The sequence below is a fragment of the Rhamphochromis sp. 'chilingali' genome (assembly GCF_963969265.1).
Source record: "Rhamphochromis sp. 'chilingali' genome assembly, chromosome: 14".
Classification (NCBI taxonomy): Eukaryota; Metazoa; Chordata; class Actinopteri; order Cichliformes; family Cichlidae; genus Rhamphochromis; species Rhamphochromis sp. 'chilingali'.
In genome coordinates, this window is record NC_137941.1 from 23,965,645 (window position 1) to 23,985,965 (window position 20,321).

Here is a 20,321-nt window from a genome sequence, read left to right on the forward strand (position 1 = left end):
CAACAATCAGCGAAACAGCTATTTTTGTGATATATTGCTATGAAGAGGCAGAGAACAGATTTGAGAAGTCTCGTAAATATTGTTTCATAAGTTTTATGGTCTTTTTAACTGTTACTGTCTGTATTATATTACAGCTCAGTTGATGAAAAGAGCAGAGGGACTAAAATGAGACTGAAAACACAAGGTGAGTTTAAAATAAAATGCCAGCTATGAAAAATGTTTTCTCCTAATGCACTTAGAGGCTTGTTCAACATTTTGTCTTTTTCTCTCTTCAATCTATCTCTCAGCAGTAGAACCACAGTACAATTCAGCCTGAAGACTGTCACACAGTGAGACAGCACCCTGACTGGGAGACTCATTTCCTTGAGTGTTTCAAGCTTGACTTTTTTCTTATTTTTAATAAAGCAAACATGTGCTCACCATGGTGTGGTAACTGTCAGAAAAAGTTTAAATGTAGTGCTTGAATATCATTGCTTTACATTACATTTATTTGTCATTGTTGTTTCAATCCATATAATCTAAGATTGTTTTTTTTAAATTAAACCAACCAAAAAACTGAAATGTGTGTTTATGTAGGGCTGCTCAATTAATCGAATTTTAATCACGATTACGATCTGGGCTTTCAACGATCATTGCAAATGACTGAGCCGATTATTAGCCCCTCCCTCATGCTTTACTCTCGCGCTGCTCCGTGTGGCAAATCGAGCGCACTTCTCTGCATCTCGAACACGCGTCACAACAATTAAGAGGACCCGAGGGAAGCTCGGAAAGCTAAGCAGAAGTTATTTCGAGAGGAGAGTGACTGCCATTGGTTGAAAAGAGAGGTAAAAAAAACTTCAGTGGTGTGGAAACATTATGGGTTCGCGGAGTCAGAACTGGGCTCAATTAGACATAGTGTGTAAACTTTGCTATGGTGTCATAGCTGCACCACAGAGCAACACTGCAAAGTTCACTAAACATAGATGTTTACATTTTTCATTTATTTTTTATATTGCAAACATTTGCACTGTTATCAGTATTTGCACACTATTTTATATTATTTTTTAAAGTCATTATCCAATACATTGTTATTGTTAACCCTTTAAATCCCTGTAGAACCGGAACTGCGTAAGCTAGCTAGAGCTGGGCGATATGAGATTTTTTCATATCACGATATGTTTTTTTCATTTCAGGCGATAACGATATCTATCACGATATAAGCCAAATAACTATATTTGTAAGATTTAAATGTGCTGTTGCTCAAAAGTAAAATGTGAAATAATCAGCAGCTTGTTTTTATTTAAATATTTATTTCCCATAATAAGTTCAACAGGGTAGATGTACTTAAGGAACATGAGACTTTTTCAGATAAATAAAGGCAAATATTGCAAACTATACAAAAGGCAGCCGCTAAAGCGTTTAAGTTTCAAAATAGAACAAACAAAACAGACTAAATTGTCAATTCCACTTAGAAACAAAATATTAATTCTAAAAATAAATCTTAGTTTGTTTTACAGAAGAACAGACAAAACTGACTAACTTTTGTCAATATCAAATAAACTGAGAACTAAAAGGAAATTCTCAACCTCTCCTTGTTGTATAGCTGAGCTTTTCAAACAGTTTTAACAGTTACTTTAGTCTGACAAAAGCCGAATGACGAATTAGCGCTTCCAGTCAGAGACTGAGGCTACGTCCACACGTACACGGATATTTTTGAAAACGGAGATTTTCCGTTTACGTTTTAAAAAATAATCCCGTCCACACATAAAGGCAGAAATGAAGGAAAACGCTGCTATGAACATGCCAAAGCAGCAGGTGGCGCTAGATTCCTAACCGTACCGAAATGTTGGCCAATCAGAAGTCTAGAAGCCTCGGTGGGAAAAAGTAAACAAAGCTGGGGCATAGAAGCAGAACCGAGTCGTATGTGTGGAGGGACAGTAACTGTGTGTATATGTAAGCATTTAAACACTGCAGAGAGTAGAATTAACAGTAACAGTATTGTAGAAATTCATTTCACCGAAACAATAACGTGGCGCACAGTGTGCCGCATGCACCAGTTTATTGTATTTCCAGACTTGCTTTCGGCACATTTACAGTGCGGCTACTCTATTTTTTGTCAGACTTGAAATAGCCGAAATACCTTCACACTACGGAACTTCTATGGCTCTTCCGTTCGACAATCTCTCCGGCATTGGAACCATCATCTGTTTTCTCTTCGGTCACGCTCGGTTGATTTTTCTAGTCAGCACACTCATTTCCTCCATTACCCGCTGGCTGCTTCCCAAACAAACACACGTGCGGCTTGGCACTTGTGCTGTATGTAACAAGTCACGCGACGTGACGCTGCGGCTGTGATTGGTTCGGCTCTGCGCTACTTAATTTGGATTGGCTGACCTTTTTTTTTTTTTTTTTTTTTTTTGAGGACAAGAGCGGCGAGGTCTATCGCGATAGCTTAATTTCTCTATCGAGTAAAAGTTATATCGCGATACATATCGTTATCGTTCTATCGCCCAGCTCTAAAGCTAGCACAATAATTAGTTTTGCATATGAAACCAGAGGAGTTGTACTTACATCTTATGCCATCAGCTTGTCCTCGGTCACGGTTTCCTTCCACATAAAGCTTTGCAAAAATTGCATAAAAAGCGCTTGCAGGAACAAAAACATAATATTCCAGAAACAGCTTTGCCGATCAGATCAGCTGTTCGTAACACTTCCCACAATGAAAACGAAACGCAAACTATCGCATGTCCGCCATTTCCTATCTGAAACCGGAAGTAATGTCATTTTCGCGGAAAATGTAGTTCTTTACTTGTAGGCCTTAAAAGCCTATACTGGTCATGTTTGACTTTTCTGAATAGTTTCTGTGATGCTTAGAACTCGAATTGCACTGCTGGAAATAGTTTATTTTGATGCACCTGCTGTTTTCTTTGCAAATTTGCATCATAGGATTGTTTTTTGTTTTTCCTGCAGTATATAAAAATTGCTGTATCTCCAAAATAAAACTATGAAGACGCTCAAAATAAATTTCCTGTGGTGGGAAACTATTTTTTGCAACTTTTTTGTATTTAAAGTTTTGAGGGATAAACCTCTTAAATTTCTCCAAGTAGAAATATATGTAAAAAAAACAAAAATGATTTTCAATTTTTTTGTAGTTTATTGCACTTTTTTGTAATTAATGTAATTACTATGGACTTAATGCATACATATTATTAAAATATGGGCTATAACAGTTGTATTGATGTATAGCAACTTGAAATGCTCCCAAAAATGGCACTACAACATGTAAAAAAAAATATATAAGCTCTGGTGGACTTGGTTCTATAGTAGGTCTTAAAGGGTTAAATAAATATCGTCAAATAATCGAGATCTCAATTTCAGTGAAAATAATTGTGATTATCATTTTTGCCATAATCGAGCAGCCCTATGTTTATGTTAAACACACAAATATGTATTAATACCACTTAAGCCTCCTAAAATAAGAAGTATCTTACAATGCCTGTTAAAACATGCCTGAAATCTGAAATCTGTTGTAAATCTAATTTCATAGCAGATTTATCTGCATGCAGGATGGTTTGTGTCTCACACAGAAAGTGGTCAATATATTTGTTTTGCATTTGAATATTTAATCGTTAAACTGTTAAAGGAGCGATGTGTTTCATAAGCATAGACACGTATCCTTATGCCAAAATAAGAAAAACGATTTTTTACATAAAAACATATATACAAAGATTAACTATAAAACACTTTACTGTGGTATAAGAACTACTGTAGCTCAATGCATTTTGACTACTAATTACCAAAGAAAGATCTCTGCAAGGTACTCTGGGAACTATCTAAAGTCTACATGAACTACATGATGATCCTGTATTCTGAACCCCGGCTGATGAGGCTCTCACTATTCGAGGGCTCTGATAATATCTATTTCAGTAGAAGTGTGTTGCTAGGGAACAGGAAGCAAACATTCTAAATGGGGTCAAATTCATTTCCTGTCTGTTTGCTGCATTATAAAGAGGGAAACAAACACTCTGTGCTACAAGCAATCAAACAATTTATACATTTGTTTTTGTTCTGTTCTTCTTCGATGTTTTCGGTAATGTCTTCCAGTCTATTTTTTCTCCCCGAATGCTTGTGCCATGAAAGGAATCTTTATCATTTAGTACCAATCCTATTAGTAAATAATATCTGAAAATGACAAACAGCTTACATGGCATTCTGAAAATATTCACATTGCTTCACTAGTTCCACATTTGGTCCTGTTACAGCTTTATTCCAAAATGTATTACATTCATTTTTCACCTTAAAAAAATTCTACACAGTCCTTGATAATGACAAAGTGAACAAAGATTGCTTGAAATTCGTTCATTTAATTTCATGCAATTTAATTAACGCAATGTACGCAAGTTTTCATAGCCTTTTCAGTGACACTCATAATTGAGCTCAGGTTTACCCTGTTTCCTCTGATCATCTGTCAGATGTTACTACAAGTTGATTGCAGTCGTTGTCGTGAGTCATGAGTTCAAACTCATTGCTTGGAGGACAAGCAGTCAGCAAAACAGCTTCACTAACCTAGCTCAAGTGATCCTGTGGGATTTCAGTAAGTCTCTCAAAAATTAATTACAGTGAACTGGCTGAGGGCTGGCTAAGTGGTAGGCTGAAATGGTAGGCTACATGGACAGAGTCTCATCACAGAGCTGCAAAATTATGGTCTAGTGCACAACTGACATAGCATGAACAACTGACTTGTAGTGGAGCAGCCACTGCGCTAATGAAACAGCAGTAGCACGTAACAGGGGCCCTCTTGTCCTGATCTCTCTTGAAAAAGAGATTTTTAATCTCAATGAGACTTCTTATCAACTCCTTTCTTCAGCCTGTTATTCTATTATCTTGCTTTAATTTCTTTAGCCATACTTCAACATATATTAACAAATGGCACAGGATGTTAATATGATGTTAAAGATTTGAATTACTATACATTACCAGCAAATTTGTCACATTTTCATCAAATTGCTTATGACTTTAAACTACTATAAATCCAGAGTCTTAGAAATGTCATTTAAAATAAAAGATTATGTCCTTGAAAGCTACTCCAACCTGGTTTACTTAAGGTTTACTTTAACAGACGTGGAAATAACAGCACTATATATGGGTACATTTCAAGTATACTTTATACTTTATACAGGGAGTGCAGAATTATTAGGCAAATGAGTATTTTGTCCACATCATCCTCTTCATGCATGTTGTCTTACTCCAAGCTGTATAGGCTCGAAAGCCTACTACCAATTAAGCATATTAGGTGATGTGCATCTCTGTAATGAGAAGGGGTGTGGTCTAATGACATCAACACCCTATATCAGGTGTGCATAATTATTAGGCAACTTCCTTTCCTTTGGCAAAATGGGTCAAAAGAAGGACTTGACAGGCTCAGAAAAGTAAAAAATAGTGAGATATCTTGCAGAGGGATGCAGCAGTCTCAAAATTGCAAAGCTTCTGAAGCGTGATCATCAAACAATCAAGCGTTTCATTCAAAATAGTCAACAGGGTCGCAAGAAGCGTGTGGAAAACCCAAGGCGCAAATAACTGCCCATGAACTGAGAAAAGTCAAGCGTGCAGCTGCCAAGATGCCACTTGCCACCAGTTTGGCCATATTTCAGAGCTGCAACATCACTGGAGTGCCCAAAAGCACAAGGTGTGCAATACTCAGAGACATGGCCAAGGTAAGAAAGGCTGAAAGACGACCACCACTGAACAAGACACACAAGCTGAAACGTCAAGACTGGGCCAAGAAATAATAATAATAATAATAATAATAATACATTTTATTTGAGGGCGCCTTTCAGAAACCCAAGGTCACCTTACAAAAAACACAATTAATAAAAGGAACAATAGTCATAAAATACATAAAATAAGTTAAAATTACAAAACAGAGCGTGACAACAGATAAAATCAGCATTAAAGCGAATAATCAGCATTAAAGCGATTATTCGCTTTAATGCTGATTTAATGCCCAATCCCCGGGCCTCGGATCGGTACCGGTCCGTAAGTCGTTTGGTACCGGGCCGCGAGAGTTGAGGCTCAGGTGTGAAATGTATGGTTTTGAGGGTTTTATCGGTTTTCAGCGTTATTTTGTTATCGTTTTTATCGTTAATTCGGTTTTCCTGGGTCTTTTCACGTGTGTTATGAATAAATCTTCTTTTTTTCAGTACCGGTACTAGTTTTATTTTGTTGTATTTATCCACGACACCTTAAAGGCTGGTCCGTGAAAATATTGTCGAGCATAAACCGGTCTGTGGCGCAAAAAAGGTTGGGGACCGCTGGTCTAGGGTATAATTGGCCATTTTTAACTACTTTCGATGTTTCCTCTACATTTCAACTTTAAAAACTATTTACTTTGCCTTGTGTGGTATCATTCTTTTCAGCACAACCTGACGTGTCTGAATTTACAGTTATGTTTTCATTTTGACATACTGTGTTAACACAATTGATCTATAATCAGACAAAAAAACATAAAATTCGAGTAGAAAAAGTTACATTTTTTACTGTAACAACCACAAACAGGTTTAATGAATCATATTTTGTAACTTTAAATGCAAATATAAATTGTCAATTTTATGGGGACAATTCTCAAGTCCTGTCCCTATGTGACATGCAACAATTTCGCTCTGAATTAATCCAAAAAGCACTGTGAAGATAATTCCTGGAGATTATAGGCAATGGATCAAGTCTGACGATTACACTGAGGCGCGATTTGATTTCATCATCGTGTACAGATGTAAAGATTTGAAGTGTTTTGTGTGAGATTGTGACATGTTATTCCTCTCTCCTGCATTTTGTTCATGAGTAACCTTCATCTCGCGCTCATACTCTATGATTAAATTGACTGACAGCAATCACAAGATGATCCCTCCCTTTATCCGTTTGGTTTACACAGTCTTTCCAGTAGAGATTATATTGGAAGTAAACCAACCACAGGATGTCAAAAGCTGAATACATTGAAAACATATACAAGTGAATGTGTCATTTCAAATTCTGAAATAACAGGTATTTGGAACATTTCCAAATGGCATCCTGATTTTTAGTGATTATAAAACATTTGTGATCAATGACCGTTACAGGTGCTGTAATCTGCTCTGGTGAAGCTCCACTGTGACATTTGTATCAGACATAAAAGTGCATGGGTCTATTAATCCAGAACCCCAGGGTTATGAGGTAGTGAGAGAGACGAAGCGGAGGGCCAAGGGCCAGACACGCACCAGCTACAGCCTACAGGCCTGCCAGCTGGCCTGCTCCCCTGGGGTTCCCCATGCTCTGTCACTGCTGATAAGAGAAAATGGGATTTCCAATGGATACTGCTCAGCTGACGGTCTTGCTCAGACGTGAAACAAATAAAAAAGCGAGACATACGGATGGACAGATACAAAGATAAAGGGAAAAAAAGGAAGTTATAGCCTTTCAGCAAGAGGAAACGTATGCGCTCCTATCCCCACCAACATACATGGAAAACAGCGATTTGGAACTTGACATTACTCACTGTTTTTGGCCTGATTAATCTGAAAGATTAATGACCAGTGTAGAAAGAAAACACAATTTACAGGATGTGTGTTTGTGTGTTTTAGGGACCTGCGTGTGTGGAGAGTGTAACTGCCATGATGTTGATCCCTCTGGTGACTGGGGAGATATTCATGGAGACACCTGCGAGTGCGACGAGAGGAACTGTCATGCAACATATGACCGCTACACAGATGACTTCTGCTCAGGTCAGCAAGCTCTGTATGGTTAAAAAACAGATTCAAACACATGATGAGGGTTTTGTAGTCTGTCTACTTTGCTTTGCTGACTGCTAGTGTGATAACCTAAATAAATAATAATAAGAAAAGTCTATTCTTCAAAATGTTGAACTAATTTTTCAAAGACGGGCTGGTGACAAAGTTACAGCTACTCTAATTTCTGTTTCATCTTTAAGAAACTGCAGTCCCATTAACTTAGCAAACACCAACAGCACTTTGTATGCTACTCTTATTGCTTTGGTACAACTTTTCAGCCATAACAGTAAACTTCCTATATAACTTAACGATAAACTGGGGAGCGGTAAATGTGACCTTTTCATGATTTCTCCAAAGAATTAATGAACAAAGTATAATAGATGCTACTATGGAGCTTTCCATTTATTAAATTATAATAGTTTTCTGCACAAACCCTGCTTTCACCAACTCTTCCTCTATGCTTTCGGCAGGTCATGGCCAATGCAACTGTGGCAGGTGTGACTGCAAGGAAGGGTGGGCAGGGAATAAGTGTGAGCATCCTCTGTCCTGTTCCCTGTCTTTGGAAAGCAGTTTGAAGAAGTGCAGAGGAACGTCCAATTTGCCCTGCTTCGGACGAGGTACCTGGTCTGCCTGTTGCTATGGTTACCATAGCAGGCTTGCACTCTGCTTTTACCTCTTGGAGTAAAATAGGTCATTTCCAGAATTGCGCATCTCTTTATTCATCCTTATGAGCGTTTTACAGACATCAGTCAAATGTGATGGCGTCTCTAACCGAGCCATTATCTTAACAGCGATCGCTCGACTCTTGTGTTATACAGCAGTATGCATTAAAATGTGTGAGCATAATGAAGCCTTACACGCGCTAGTTTTTTTTATCTGGTTTGTGAGCTGTGATGTGCATTTGTCCTCATACTTATATATATGTGTGTGTGTGAAGGTTTTTTTCTGGATGTGTTATATACATTTAGTTACAATCTTTTCTGGCAACAATGTCAACTAACTCTCAGACTACAGGTGGTTGTGTCTAGATTTATTACAGTGCACTGTGTAATTCATAGGTGGCGCTTCTAGACAGAGGAAGCTTGTTTTCTTGGTACCTGTAAAAGTGGGGCTTAATACTAATAGTAGATTCAGCTACTGAACCAGTGGTTCTGCTAACGAAGCAAAGGTCCAGGTGTTTTGTGTTTATTCAAAGTCGTGCATCCACAAATCTTTGCTGGACGATAGTAAGATAGTAAGGGAAAGTGGGGGAATAGTATATGTAGTAGATGTGGAAGATCAGTGTAATAGAGGTGATGACATTGTGTATTGCCACCTACATTCAAAATATTTTTCAACAATTTTCAAATATTCATGACTAGAAGAGCGAAAAGATCAGATATAACATTTCCAGGATTGCGTGGATCTGGTTTAAGGGACTGTACAATCAGATGCATGACCGGTGTATATTTGGATATTGCTAAATTCTGACTGGTACACAGAATTGTGTAACATTCTTATCTTCTTCCCCCACTTCGAAGGAGGGAGCAGAGCTCGCACAAAACAGTGCAGACAGAAATATCTCAATCTAAATAACTGCTATTCTGTCTTTGGCAGAAATCTGTGTGTTCATATAGGACTCTAATATACATATTATGAATTTGAGAAATGGAGGGAAAAGTGTTTTTAAAAAAGCTTTTTTGTACTCCAGAAACATGCTTTTGCTTGAGCAGGCAAAGGTAAAAAAATATGGAACGAGACCACACACAAACAGTTAATTAAGAAACAACTAGGTGTTTACATAGCTGAAAGCTTTTCAGTCAACAATGTGAGAAACAAATGAGTCATTTTTTGCAAAGCAGCACTGATTAATCATTACAAGAAGTGGGCTTAAACGCTTCTGGGCATATCTACAATAAATGGTATTAAACTTAAATACCAAATGGATGATGTAAGAATAAGATCTAGAAAAAGGCTTGGCATTTATGGTCAGACTGCAGCAGACGTTTGGATATCGATGTCCGAAAAATCTAGAAGGTTAATGAATATTTCAGTTTCAGACGCTGCCAGGTGTTTGGTATTTGGAGGAAAACGCTAAACGCTCCATTGCTACTGAATTTGACTCACTTAAAACTATTCAGCACACACCGTGACACATTACAGAGGGTGCACAAAAGAAGACTGATAAGGACATATACATATCCTCCATGTTTTGTAGCATGTGACGAGTTCAGAGTTAGTCAGAAACTGCTTATGCAGAAAGAACTGTATGAACTAATAATTATCAAATGATTCATCTACATGATCTCTCACATTCTGTTCTCTAGTCAACATCTGCTGAGTAGTTACAGTTATTTAGGAGCTACTCATTAATGATTCATTAGTTATCAAACCGTTCCTGATTCATAACTTCTCACATTTTTGTGCAAAGTATTCAGCCAGCGTGTGATGATACGATATCCAGGAGCGTAGCAGTGCGCCTAAAAGAAGATATAGTTCCATAAATTACGAATAGCTTTTATTCTCATTTTATTCATAGTGTGTATCTCAAATTTGATTTTAGATTTAAAGTCTCTAGCGAGGTGTAGAAAAAGAAAACAAACCAAAAAATCTTTGATCATCAGTCTCAGTCATGTAATGCACATTGCCAGACGACAAAAAACAACAAGTTCTTACCATCATCCAAAGTTAACAATGCACAATGCACAGTTGTCCTTGCATTGACAGCCTGCATTGTTCTAAAGGATGCTACAGCCATTTGTTAATAAGACAAATTGTCTGGTAGTCTGCTGCATACACTTGGGTGTCTTCTCTTGTACCTTTTTACACTGATGCAGCAACCTTAATCAATCAGCTTTACAGTGCTGTGTAAGCCATTGTTCAGTGTTTTTCTGGGAAATACCTGGCAGTATGTCTGTACCTCAGGAGATGGTACAGTAAAGCCTTTGCTATTCTGTTGGTTGCACACTGATTGAACCTAATAATATAGGCAGTGGGCAGTTCTACAGGGACAAAACTTGCTTGGTCTCTGGACTCTGCAGATATGTCAGGGGTTAATGTGAAGCATTGATTCACTTGACTGTGTGGGAAGTCAGGGGGGGATGTATAGCTTTTCTGCAGCTGGAAATGGAAAGGGAGGATATGTGTGCTTTGTACTGCATGTTATACTCTCACCCATGGGCGAAGGAGCTGCTGATTACACCTGAGTGCACGGTTGCTACCATGGAGACAACAAATTACAGAAAAGTTAACATCACAAGGTTCAACTGAACAACAACAACAAGCAGGCAAAACAGAACCATTTTGTGCCTTTTTCTAATGTATCACCATTACATATTGTGCCAGGAAGACGGCCTCAAACCAATGGCGTGATTGAGGACATATGACGTTCCCCACCACATAATGAACCAGAAAAGATTAACTTGTGCACAGAGAGTTAATTAACTTTAATTCCTCTTATACTTCCTTTAAATTATCTCCAAAAGCTGCAACAAAATGAAACTTCAATTTACACAGTGCAATGGAACAATTAATGGGATTCATGAATGCTTCCCTTTCAGAACTGCATTAAAAAAAAATGTTTCCAGCCCATTCAGTAAGCGTTTAAAGCCTGGCAACGTATCTCACTGTTGTTGGTTTCCTGTTCATGCACCTAAATGAGAATTAGGATTTGGAAACTATGAGATACGGTACAGTTCTAGGCTGAGATTCTCTAACCCTTGTCGAGGGAAACAAAAATTTTTCTTCTAGTTGCTTTCTGTCTGTAGCAATGATGTAGTGCTTAGAAACTCACAACAGTTGGAAAGAATGTGTTCATTGCATGACTGTGATGTCAAAAGATGTAAACAATAAAAAGGAAGACAGGAAGCAAGGTGGGAGGGAAGATACAGAGCGAGAAAGAGAGAAACTGAAGGAGACAGACACAGAAAATCACTTAGGCATGGATGAATGAGGCTGGTACAGATGTTAGTCTGAGAGGAAAGGCCTTGAAATTTGAAACAGCAGCTTCAGAGCTTCTTCCTGAAAGATGGAGACAAGACGCTTGTGGAGTACATTCTTTATATTCTGGTATGTCCTGACGGAAACACCTGCTTTCAACATCTTTTTGCTGATTCTTGGGATTCCTTTCTCTGCTCTCTAGTGTGGCCTGTAGTAGACATTCACTGTATGTGTGTGCTACTTTTTAACATAGCACATTCCTTCTGCAGTAGAAAAAAATGTTTTTAATCTTACAATGTTGTGTCATTTGCAAGGTTTTGAAATATAGTTAATTGTCTGTATAACAAAACTGATTTTTTTTTTATCCCCTAAGAAGTTGTTACCACATTGGTTTTAGATGACTATCATAAACTTAGTACATAAAGTGAATCTAGCTGCATACTGAATGCTGATGGAATGCTTTCATTCACACCACGGGATAGGACATATGAGCAAAGGATGAGCACATAAGGGGCCATCATTAGGCTTAATGCATTATACCTGTTGTGCTGGAGGACTCATTGCAGCTGTTGCTGAAATGAAAATGAAATTTAGTGAAAAGACCTTAAACCGGAGGGAAAACCAGACTGACAATGCTGAAAGCACTCTTTAACTGTGGTCACGCGTTGTTTAATATATTGTGCAGTGGATTTGATTTTACATTTAAATCTTTAAATCGACATTTTTGAGCTTTTTTATTTTTCCAGGTGCAAAGAGCGGATAATGTAGATGCAATCCAAGAGGTTTTTTTTGTACTTTTGCCTGCATGTTTGTCAGTTTCACAGCTCTGTGGTGAAAGGATTGTCACAGCTGTGGTTGTGTTTATGCAGATCAGGCAGTGCAGCACAATTTTGGTGCTCACTTTGGCATAACAATGGGCTCCTATGCCCACTTGCTGTTGTTTGAAAATGTGATGAATGAGACACAGTGTAGATGGGACATTTCTCAATTCTGTTCAATTTTGTGGCCCTGCCTTTTGCTTAAATTTAAAGTCCATATATAAAATTGTCTCTGTAGCCATCTGTTTAATACATATCAGGTACATGATTTATATAGGGTGAATGCTTGAATTAACCTAGCAGCTGGATTATAGACTACTTTATGGTTCAGACCTCAAGCTAATCACAGCAAATCATGTAAGAGTATGTTTAAGTAAGTACAATATATTCTCAGCTCTGCAATTTGATAACACGGAAAACTGATGTCAAAATTATGATTTTAAAATCTTACCAATATTGAAGTTATGTGGTCATGGAATAATCAGTCATACTAGTTTGTGCATGTAAGCATATTTAAATATTGCTATGTCCACACTGCATGCATCAGTGGTCAGATCTATCAATTCAATTCTTCAAATGTTGCCTACATCAGACTTTAACCTGACTAGGTAACGACCCCGAACGAACCCATATGTACAAATAACTCACATGCAGTATGCTCTAAACATGAAAGCCGATAAATTCAGCTTGCATAGTTTCATTGCTATGTTAGACTGGAGTGCTGTTGTTCAATGGTTTCAATGAAACAGATTTCCAAGGATTTCTCTCTCTCTCTCTCTCTCTCTCTCTCTCTCTCTCTCTCTCTCTCTCTATATATATATATATATATATATATATATATATATATATATATGATGTATGTATGTGCGTATATATATATATATATATATATATATATATATATATGATGTATGTATGTGCGTATATATATATATATATATACGCACATACATACATCATATATATATATATATATATATATATATATATATATATATATATACGCACATACATACATCATATATATATATATATATATATGATGTATGTATGTGCGTATATATATATATATATATATATATATATATGATGTATGTATGTGCGTATATATATATATATATATATATATATATATATACGCACATACATACATCATATATATATATATATATATATATATGATGTATGTATGTGCGTATATATATATATATATATATATATATATGATGTATGTATGTGCGTATATATATATATATATATATATATATATATATATATACGCACATACATACATCATATATATATATATATATATATGATGTATGTATGTGCGTATATATATATATATATATATATATATATATATATATATATATATATATGATGTATGTATGTGCGTATATATATATATATATATATATATATATATATATATATATATATATATATATATACGCACATACATACATCATATATATATATATATATATATGATGTATGTATGTGCGTATATATATATATATATATATATATATATATATATATATATATATATGATGTATGTATGTCCCCACTGCTGTTCTGCATAGGCCTGAACCCCCTCAGTGAGATCATTAACAAGACTGGCTACGGATACCGACTACGGAACGGAGCAGTTGTCAGCCACCTCCTGTACATGGATGACATCAAGCTGTATGCCAAGAGTGAACGAGACATCGATTCACTGATCCACACTACCAGGCTATACAGCAATGACATTGGAATGTCGTTCGGACTGGAGAAGTGTAGTCGGATGGTAACAAAGAGAGGGAAGGTAGTCAGAACTGAGGGGATTGAACTACCAGAAGGCAACATTGCAGACATAGAGGACAGTTACAAGTACCTGGGGATCCCGCAGGCAAATGGGAACCATGAAGAGGCCGCTAGAAAGGCTGCAACCACCAAGTACCTGCAGAGGGTCAGGCAAGTCCTGAGGAGTCAGCTGAATGGTAAGAACAAGATCCGGGCCATCAACACATACGCCCTGCCCGTGATCAGGTACCCTGCTGGGGTAATAGGCTGGCCAAAGGAGGAGATAGAAGCCACTGACATAAAGACAAGAAAGCTCCTGACCATGCATGGAGGGTTTCACCCCAAGTCCAGCACCCTGAGGCTGTACGCTAAGCGGAAGGAAGGGGGCCGGGGACTGGTGAGTGTCAGCACCACAGTCCAGGATGAGACAAGGAACATCCAAGAATACATTGGGAAGATGGCCCCAACTGACCGAGTGCTCAGTGAATACCTCAGGCAGCAGAAACCCAAGAAAGAGGAGGGAGACGAGGAACCATCATGGAAGGACAGGCCCCTGCACGGTATGTACCACCGGCAGATAGAGGAGGTGGCTAATATCCAGAAATCCTACCAGTGGCTGGACAAAGCTGGACTGAAAGACAGCACAGAGGCACTAATCATGGCAGCACAAGAACAAGCTCTGAGTACAAGATCCATAGAGGCTGGGGTCTATCACACCAGGCAAGACCCCAGGTGCAGGCTGTGTAAAGATGCCCCAGAGACAATCCAGCACATAACAGCAGGGTGCAAGATGCTAGCAGGCAAGGCATACATGGAACGCCATAACCAAGTGGCCGGCATAGTGTACAGGAACATCTGTGCCGAGTATAACCTGGAAGTCCCGAGGTCAAAATGGGAGATGCCCCCAAGGGTGGTGGAGAATGACCGAGCTAAGATCCTGTGGGACTTCCAGATACAGACGGACAAAATGGTGATGGCTAACCAACCGGACATAGTGGTGGTAGACAAACAGAAGAAGATGGCCGTAGTGATCGATGTAGCGGTTCCGAATGACAGCAATATCAGGAAGAAGGAACACGAGAAGCTGGAGAAATACCAAGGGCTCAGAGAAGAGCTCGAGAGGATGTGGAGGGTGAAGGTAACGGTGGTCCCCGTGGTAATCGGAGCACTAGGTGCGGTGACTCCCAAGCTAGGCGAGTGGCTCCAGCAGATCCCAGGAACAACATCGGAGATCTCTGTCCAGAAGAGCGCAGTCCTGGGAACAGCTAAGATACTGCGCAGGACCCTCAAGCTCCCAGGCCTCTGGTAGAGGACCCGAGCTTGAAGGATAAACCGCCCGCAGGGGCGTGCTGGGTGTTATATATATATATATATACGCACATACATACATCATATATATATATATATATATATGATGTATGTATGTGCGTATATATATATATATATATGATGTATGTATGTGCGTATATATATATATATATATGATGTATGTATGTGCGTATATATATATATATATATATGATGTATGTATGTGCGTATATATATATATATATATATGATGTATGTATGTGCGTATATATATATATATATATATATATATATATATATATATATATATATATATATATATATGATGTATGTATGTGCGTATATATATATATATATATATATGATGTATGTATGTGCGTATATATATATATATATATATATATGATGTATGTATGTGCGTATATATATATATATATATGATGTATGTATGTGCGTATATATATATATATATATATATATATATATATATATATATATATATATATATATATATATGATGTATGTATGTGCGTATATATATATATATATATATATATATATATATATGATGTATGTATGTGCGTATATATATATATATATATATATATATATATATATATATATATATATGATGTATGTATGTGCGTGCGTGTGTATATATATATATATATATATATATATATATATATATATATATATATATATATATATATATATATATGATGTAGGTATGTGCGTATATATATATGATGTATGTATGTGCGTATATATATATGATGTATGTATGTGCGTATATATATATGATGTATGTATGTGCGTATATATATGATGTATGTATGTGCGTATATATATATATATATATATATATATATATATGTATATATATATGTGTGTGTAAAGTTTGTAGCATGCATGCTTGTTGTTTTTGTCTGCTTCCACTTGTCTTTGCACTAGGATGATGTCGGAGTAAATGTGCAGTCATATTCGTTGTGTTTCTAGTGCTTTCAGGTTAATCTCGTTGAAATGACGTTAAAGCCACAACATGCATACAAGCACGTGGGGCCATGCAAACTATATAAACTAGTACTATTTTGAGTTGCTGCAATGAAATTTCAGTAAAATGGACTAGCCTGCTGCATCATTTTTAATTTAGATTTTCTCGGTGTCTTTGAATTCAGACCTCTTTAGGTTGATAATTTTCAGTTCAATCAAATGATGTGGCATCCTTTTGTTCCTAGCATATTACCCGGTTCATATCAATATAGATATCCAACATGATTTCTTTTTCCTGTTGATCTGATGTGTTTTCAAAGTGTTCCTTTAATTTCTTGAGCAGTATCCGTTAGTTCTCAACTTTTCAAAAATGGAATGAAAATGATCTTAAGACACGCACATGAATGTGTCATTTACTTTAGCAAGAAACACACGCGAAACATGAACACGCATGCACACACTCACATTGGTGGATGGCTTGACGGCCATGGAGATAATCAATAAGGCAGGGGTGTTATGACATCACCGGTTGCTAGGGTAACTGAGTCCACTGAGCAGATGGTGGTATGTTGTATGTGAAGAAGGACGAGAGCTTGTTATGTTTGTGTCTGTGCATGCTGAAGTGCGTGGTCATAAGAAGTGACAGTGATGTGACATGGACGACACATTAGATGACGCTGTCATTCGAGTAGCTGTCTTGTAAATTCATGCTCTGCACTATTTATTGCCCCTAATTTCCCCCAGTGAGTCATCGAAAGATAAGGCAGGCACATACACATTATGGATGTGTTTTAGGTCTAATTTGGTGGCACTAAACACAAAATGTACTCCGCAGGGTAACAAACAGGGAAAATACTCAGAGTGAATAATGATTGTGCAAAAAAAGGACATACCCAGCTCAATAAAAACAAGAGAAAAGAAAAAGAGGGGCACTGTGTGTGCTGTGATTTAAGAATCTTTATTGCACCAAGAAATTCCCTTTGTGCAATTATTTTTCTCTTAGGCTACGTCCACACTCGCCTGGATAGATTTGAAAACGGCGTTTTCGTCTGAAAACGCTCGACGTCCACACTATCGTTTTCAGTCGTTGTCACAGAGCTGTCCGTCCACATTGAAACGGCCGAAAACACTTACGGTCCAGTACTGGAATGCAAGATAATTCGACCTGCCTCATTTCTGTCTGCCCCTTATTTACTTTCCGGCTCGTTGAAACGTCGCGGCAAAATGTCGAGACTAATGACTAAAATGTGTCATCGTTTTCAAAAAGTCTCAGTTTTTGCTGTCCACACTGTGATGCTAAAGCACAGTTTTAAAATGTATGCGTTTTCGAGAGCGTTTTCAAAACGCTGCGTTTTCCTTGAGGGAAAACGCCGTCTCAGTGTGGACGGGAGGCCAGAACGGAGAGAAAATGATGTGTTTTCAAACAAAAACGCATTAGTGTGGACGTAGCCTTAATTCCGAAAGTGTATTTAGTTTTTACACACACTGCTTCCGCATTTCTGCTTAGTTTTTGTTAAATAAATGATGTCATGTCCCAATATATTCCTCTTAGATTGTAATTACCTAATTTTAAGATTTGGTACAGACTAAATAGGTTTTTATTGTTTTCTTTAAAATTCACAGACATCGGCTGTACTTTCATCTTACCTATGGTCCCATACACTGATACAAATCCTCATTCTAATGAGGACACACATGATATTTCTTTTAAGTGTTTCTGTTTTAACACAAAGCTGACAGCACAGCTGGAAACCAGGCCAAAGGGCGCTTCACAGCAATCGCCACTGTGCTCCCAGTGTAGAAACAGGTACAAGTAGAAATTGGGGCCACAATGCTACAAGTCTGATTGCTTATCGCTGTTTCTAGATCAGGCTCTTGCTGCTTAGCTGTGGTTGACATATACGCAGCTTAAATATCAGTTAGATTGTTTGCTAGTTTTGTGTTAGCATGCTGTTTATGCAGATGCTTGAAAAGAGTCTGTACAGTGGGGGGAATAATTATGTGATCCCCTGCTGAAATTGTAAATTTGCCCACTTAAAAAAAAACTGTCTCTAATTTTAATGGTAGCTTGATTAAAATTAGGGGAGGGGTTTGGGGGCAGAATATCAACCAAAAATGCAGAAAGAAATGCATTGCTTAAAAGTTATAAATTGATTTGGATGTAATTGAACAAAATAAGTATTTGATCGCCACGCAAAACATGACTTGGTACTTGGTGGAGAAACACCAATTTGTCACCAGGATTGCACACGTCTCAATGGAATTTTGGTGCGCTCCTCTTTACAGAAACTATCTAAATATTTTAGGTTATGTCTGTGAAGTGAAACCTCTTATCCAAGAAGCTTCTTCACGTCTAAGAGCAATTGTTTGACGGTCCCAGATTTTAAGCCCTATGGGAGTGTACCCAAGAGGGTCATGGACCCCTTATTGATCCTCTACCTAATCACACAAGCCACGGTGTGAAAACGGGTGTGGGTCCCAATCAGCCAAGGTTTCGGGTGAACCCACTGTGAAACCTAGCCCCACCCTATCATGTGATTTACTGAGGTTAAATGGCCCAGGATGTGAGTGGGCGTTAAGGCGTCTGGGATCTCAAAACAGTTGGTGTCGTAAGCCCCGCCCTCTGTTCAAAGATGGTCATTCACAGTGGACATAGATGGCTTCTTTAACTCCTCTTTCAAACCGTCTGTCTCCTCTGTCCAAAATGTGAACATTGGTGTCCTCGAAAGAGTGACCTTTGTCCTTTAGATGCAGACGGACAGCCGAGTCTTGTCCCATCGAGGTGGCTCTTCTATGCTGTGCCATGCATTTATGAAATGGCTGTTTGGTCTCTCCGTTGTAGAGGTCTGGGCAAACAGCCCCCAAGCATAACGTTTCCACCTCCGTGCCTGACTGGGTGTGCGGTGTTCTTTAGGCTTTATGTCATACTCAGCCTTTCTCTTCCTCCAAACACGACAAGCCAAGTTGATGCCAAATAGCTCCATTTTGGTTTCATCTGACCACAGCACTTTCTCCAAGCCTCTCTGAATTATTTAGATGTTTACTTGCAAACTTAAGGCGGGCCTGTATATGTGCCTGTAAAGGATTCGGACCCGACACACTGTGTTTTCGTTCGTTTTGAGCTTTTTATTGAGAACACAGTAATACTTTTTCCGGCACACTCAGCAGCCGACTTCCAGTCAGCTGCACACTCCTCTCCCCTTTCGTGTCCAACGTCACTGAAAAAGGGAAATCCTTGTCAGGACAATCACATCCACCTGTCCCTCCAACCTCCCTGGCACTGCCCCTTGAGCTCACTGCACCACCCCTCCTCTGCAGCTGAGCCAGGGATCACACCTCCGCCACAGTACTTTATTGAGCAAGGGGACCTTTCATATTTCAGTCCATTACTGGGTAGTGTTTTACTAATTGTGTTCTTGCTGGTCTCAACAGCCCAGATCATTAACAAACTCTGGTTCAATCCCTGGCTGCTCCAGTCTGCACGCCAAATATCTTTGGGCAAGATGCTAACTCCAAGTTGTATGAATGTTAGATAGAAAGCACTTACATAGAAGTGCTCGTATGAATGGGTTAATAGGGCATGTTGTATAAAACATGGCTCATGTTTTATACAACATGCCCCAGCAGAGTAGAAAAGCGCTTTCTAAGAACCAATCCATTTACCATTTATCCCATGAGGCAAGATCTTGCATGGAGCTCCAGACGGAGGATGATTGATAGTAATTATATATATCTTCCATGTCTGAATAATCAC

The 20,321-nt window shown here is 38.1% G+C and overlaps 1 protein-coding gene across 1 annotated transcript in view; it reads left to right on the forward strand.

Annotated features, from left to right (window-relative positions):
* The window catches only part of itgbl1 (integrin, beta-like 1), a 53,373-nt gene that overhangs the window by 20,034 nt on the left and 13,018 nt on the right, over positions 1 to 20,321 (forward strand). The window contains exons 6-7 of the mRNA XM_080902528.1: positions 7,593 to 7,733; positions 8,210 to 8,356. Coding sequence (XP_080758654.1) covers positions 7,593 to 7,733; positions 8,210 to 8,356 — 288 coding nt within the window. The remainder of the gene's footprint in view (positions 1 to 7,592; positions 7,734 to 8,209; positions 8,357 to 20,321) is intronic.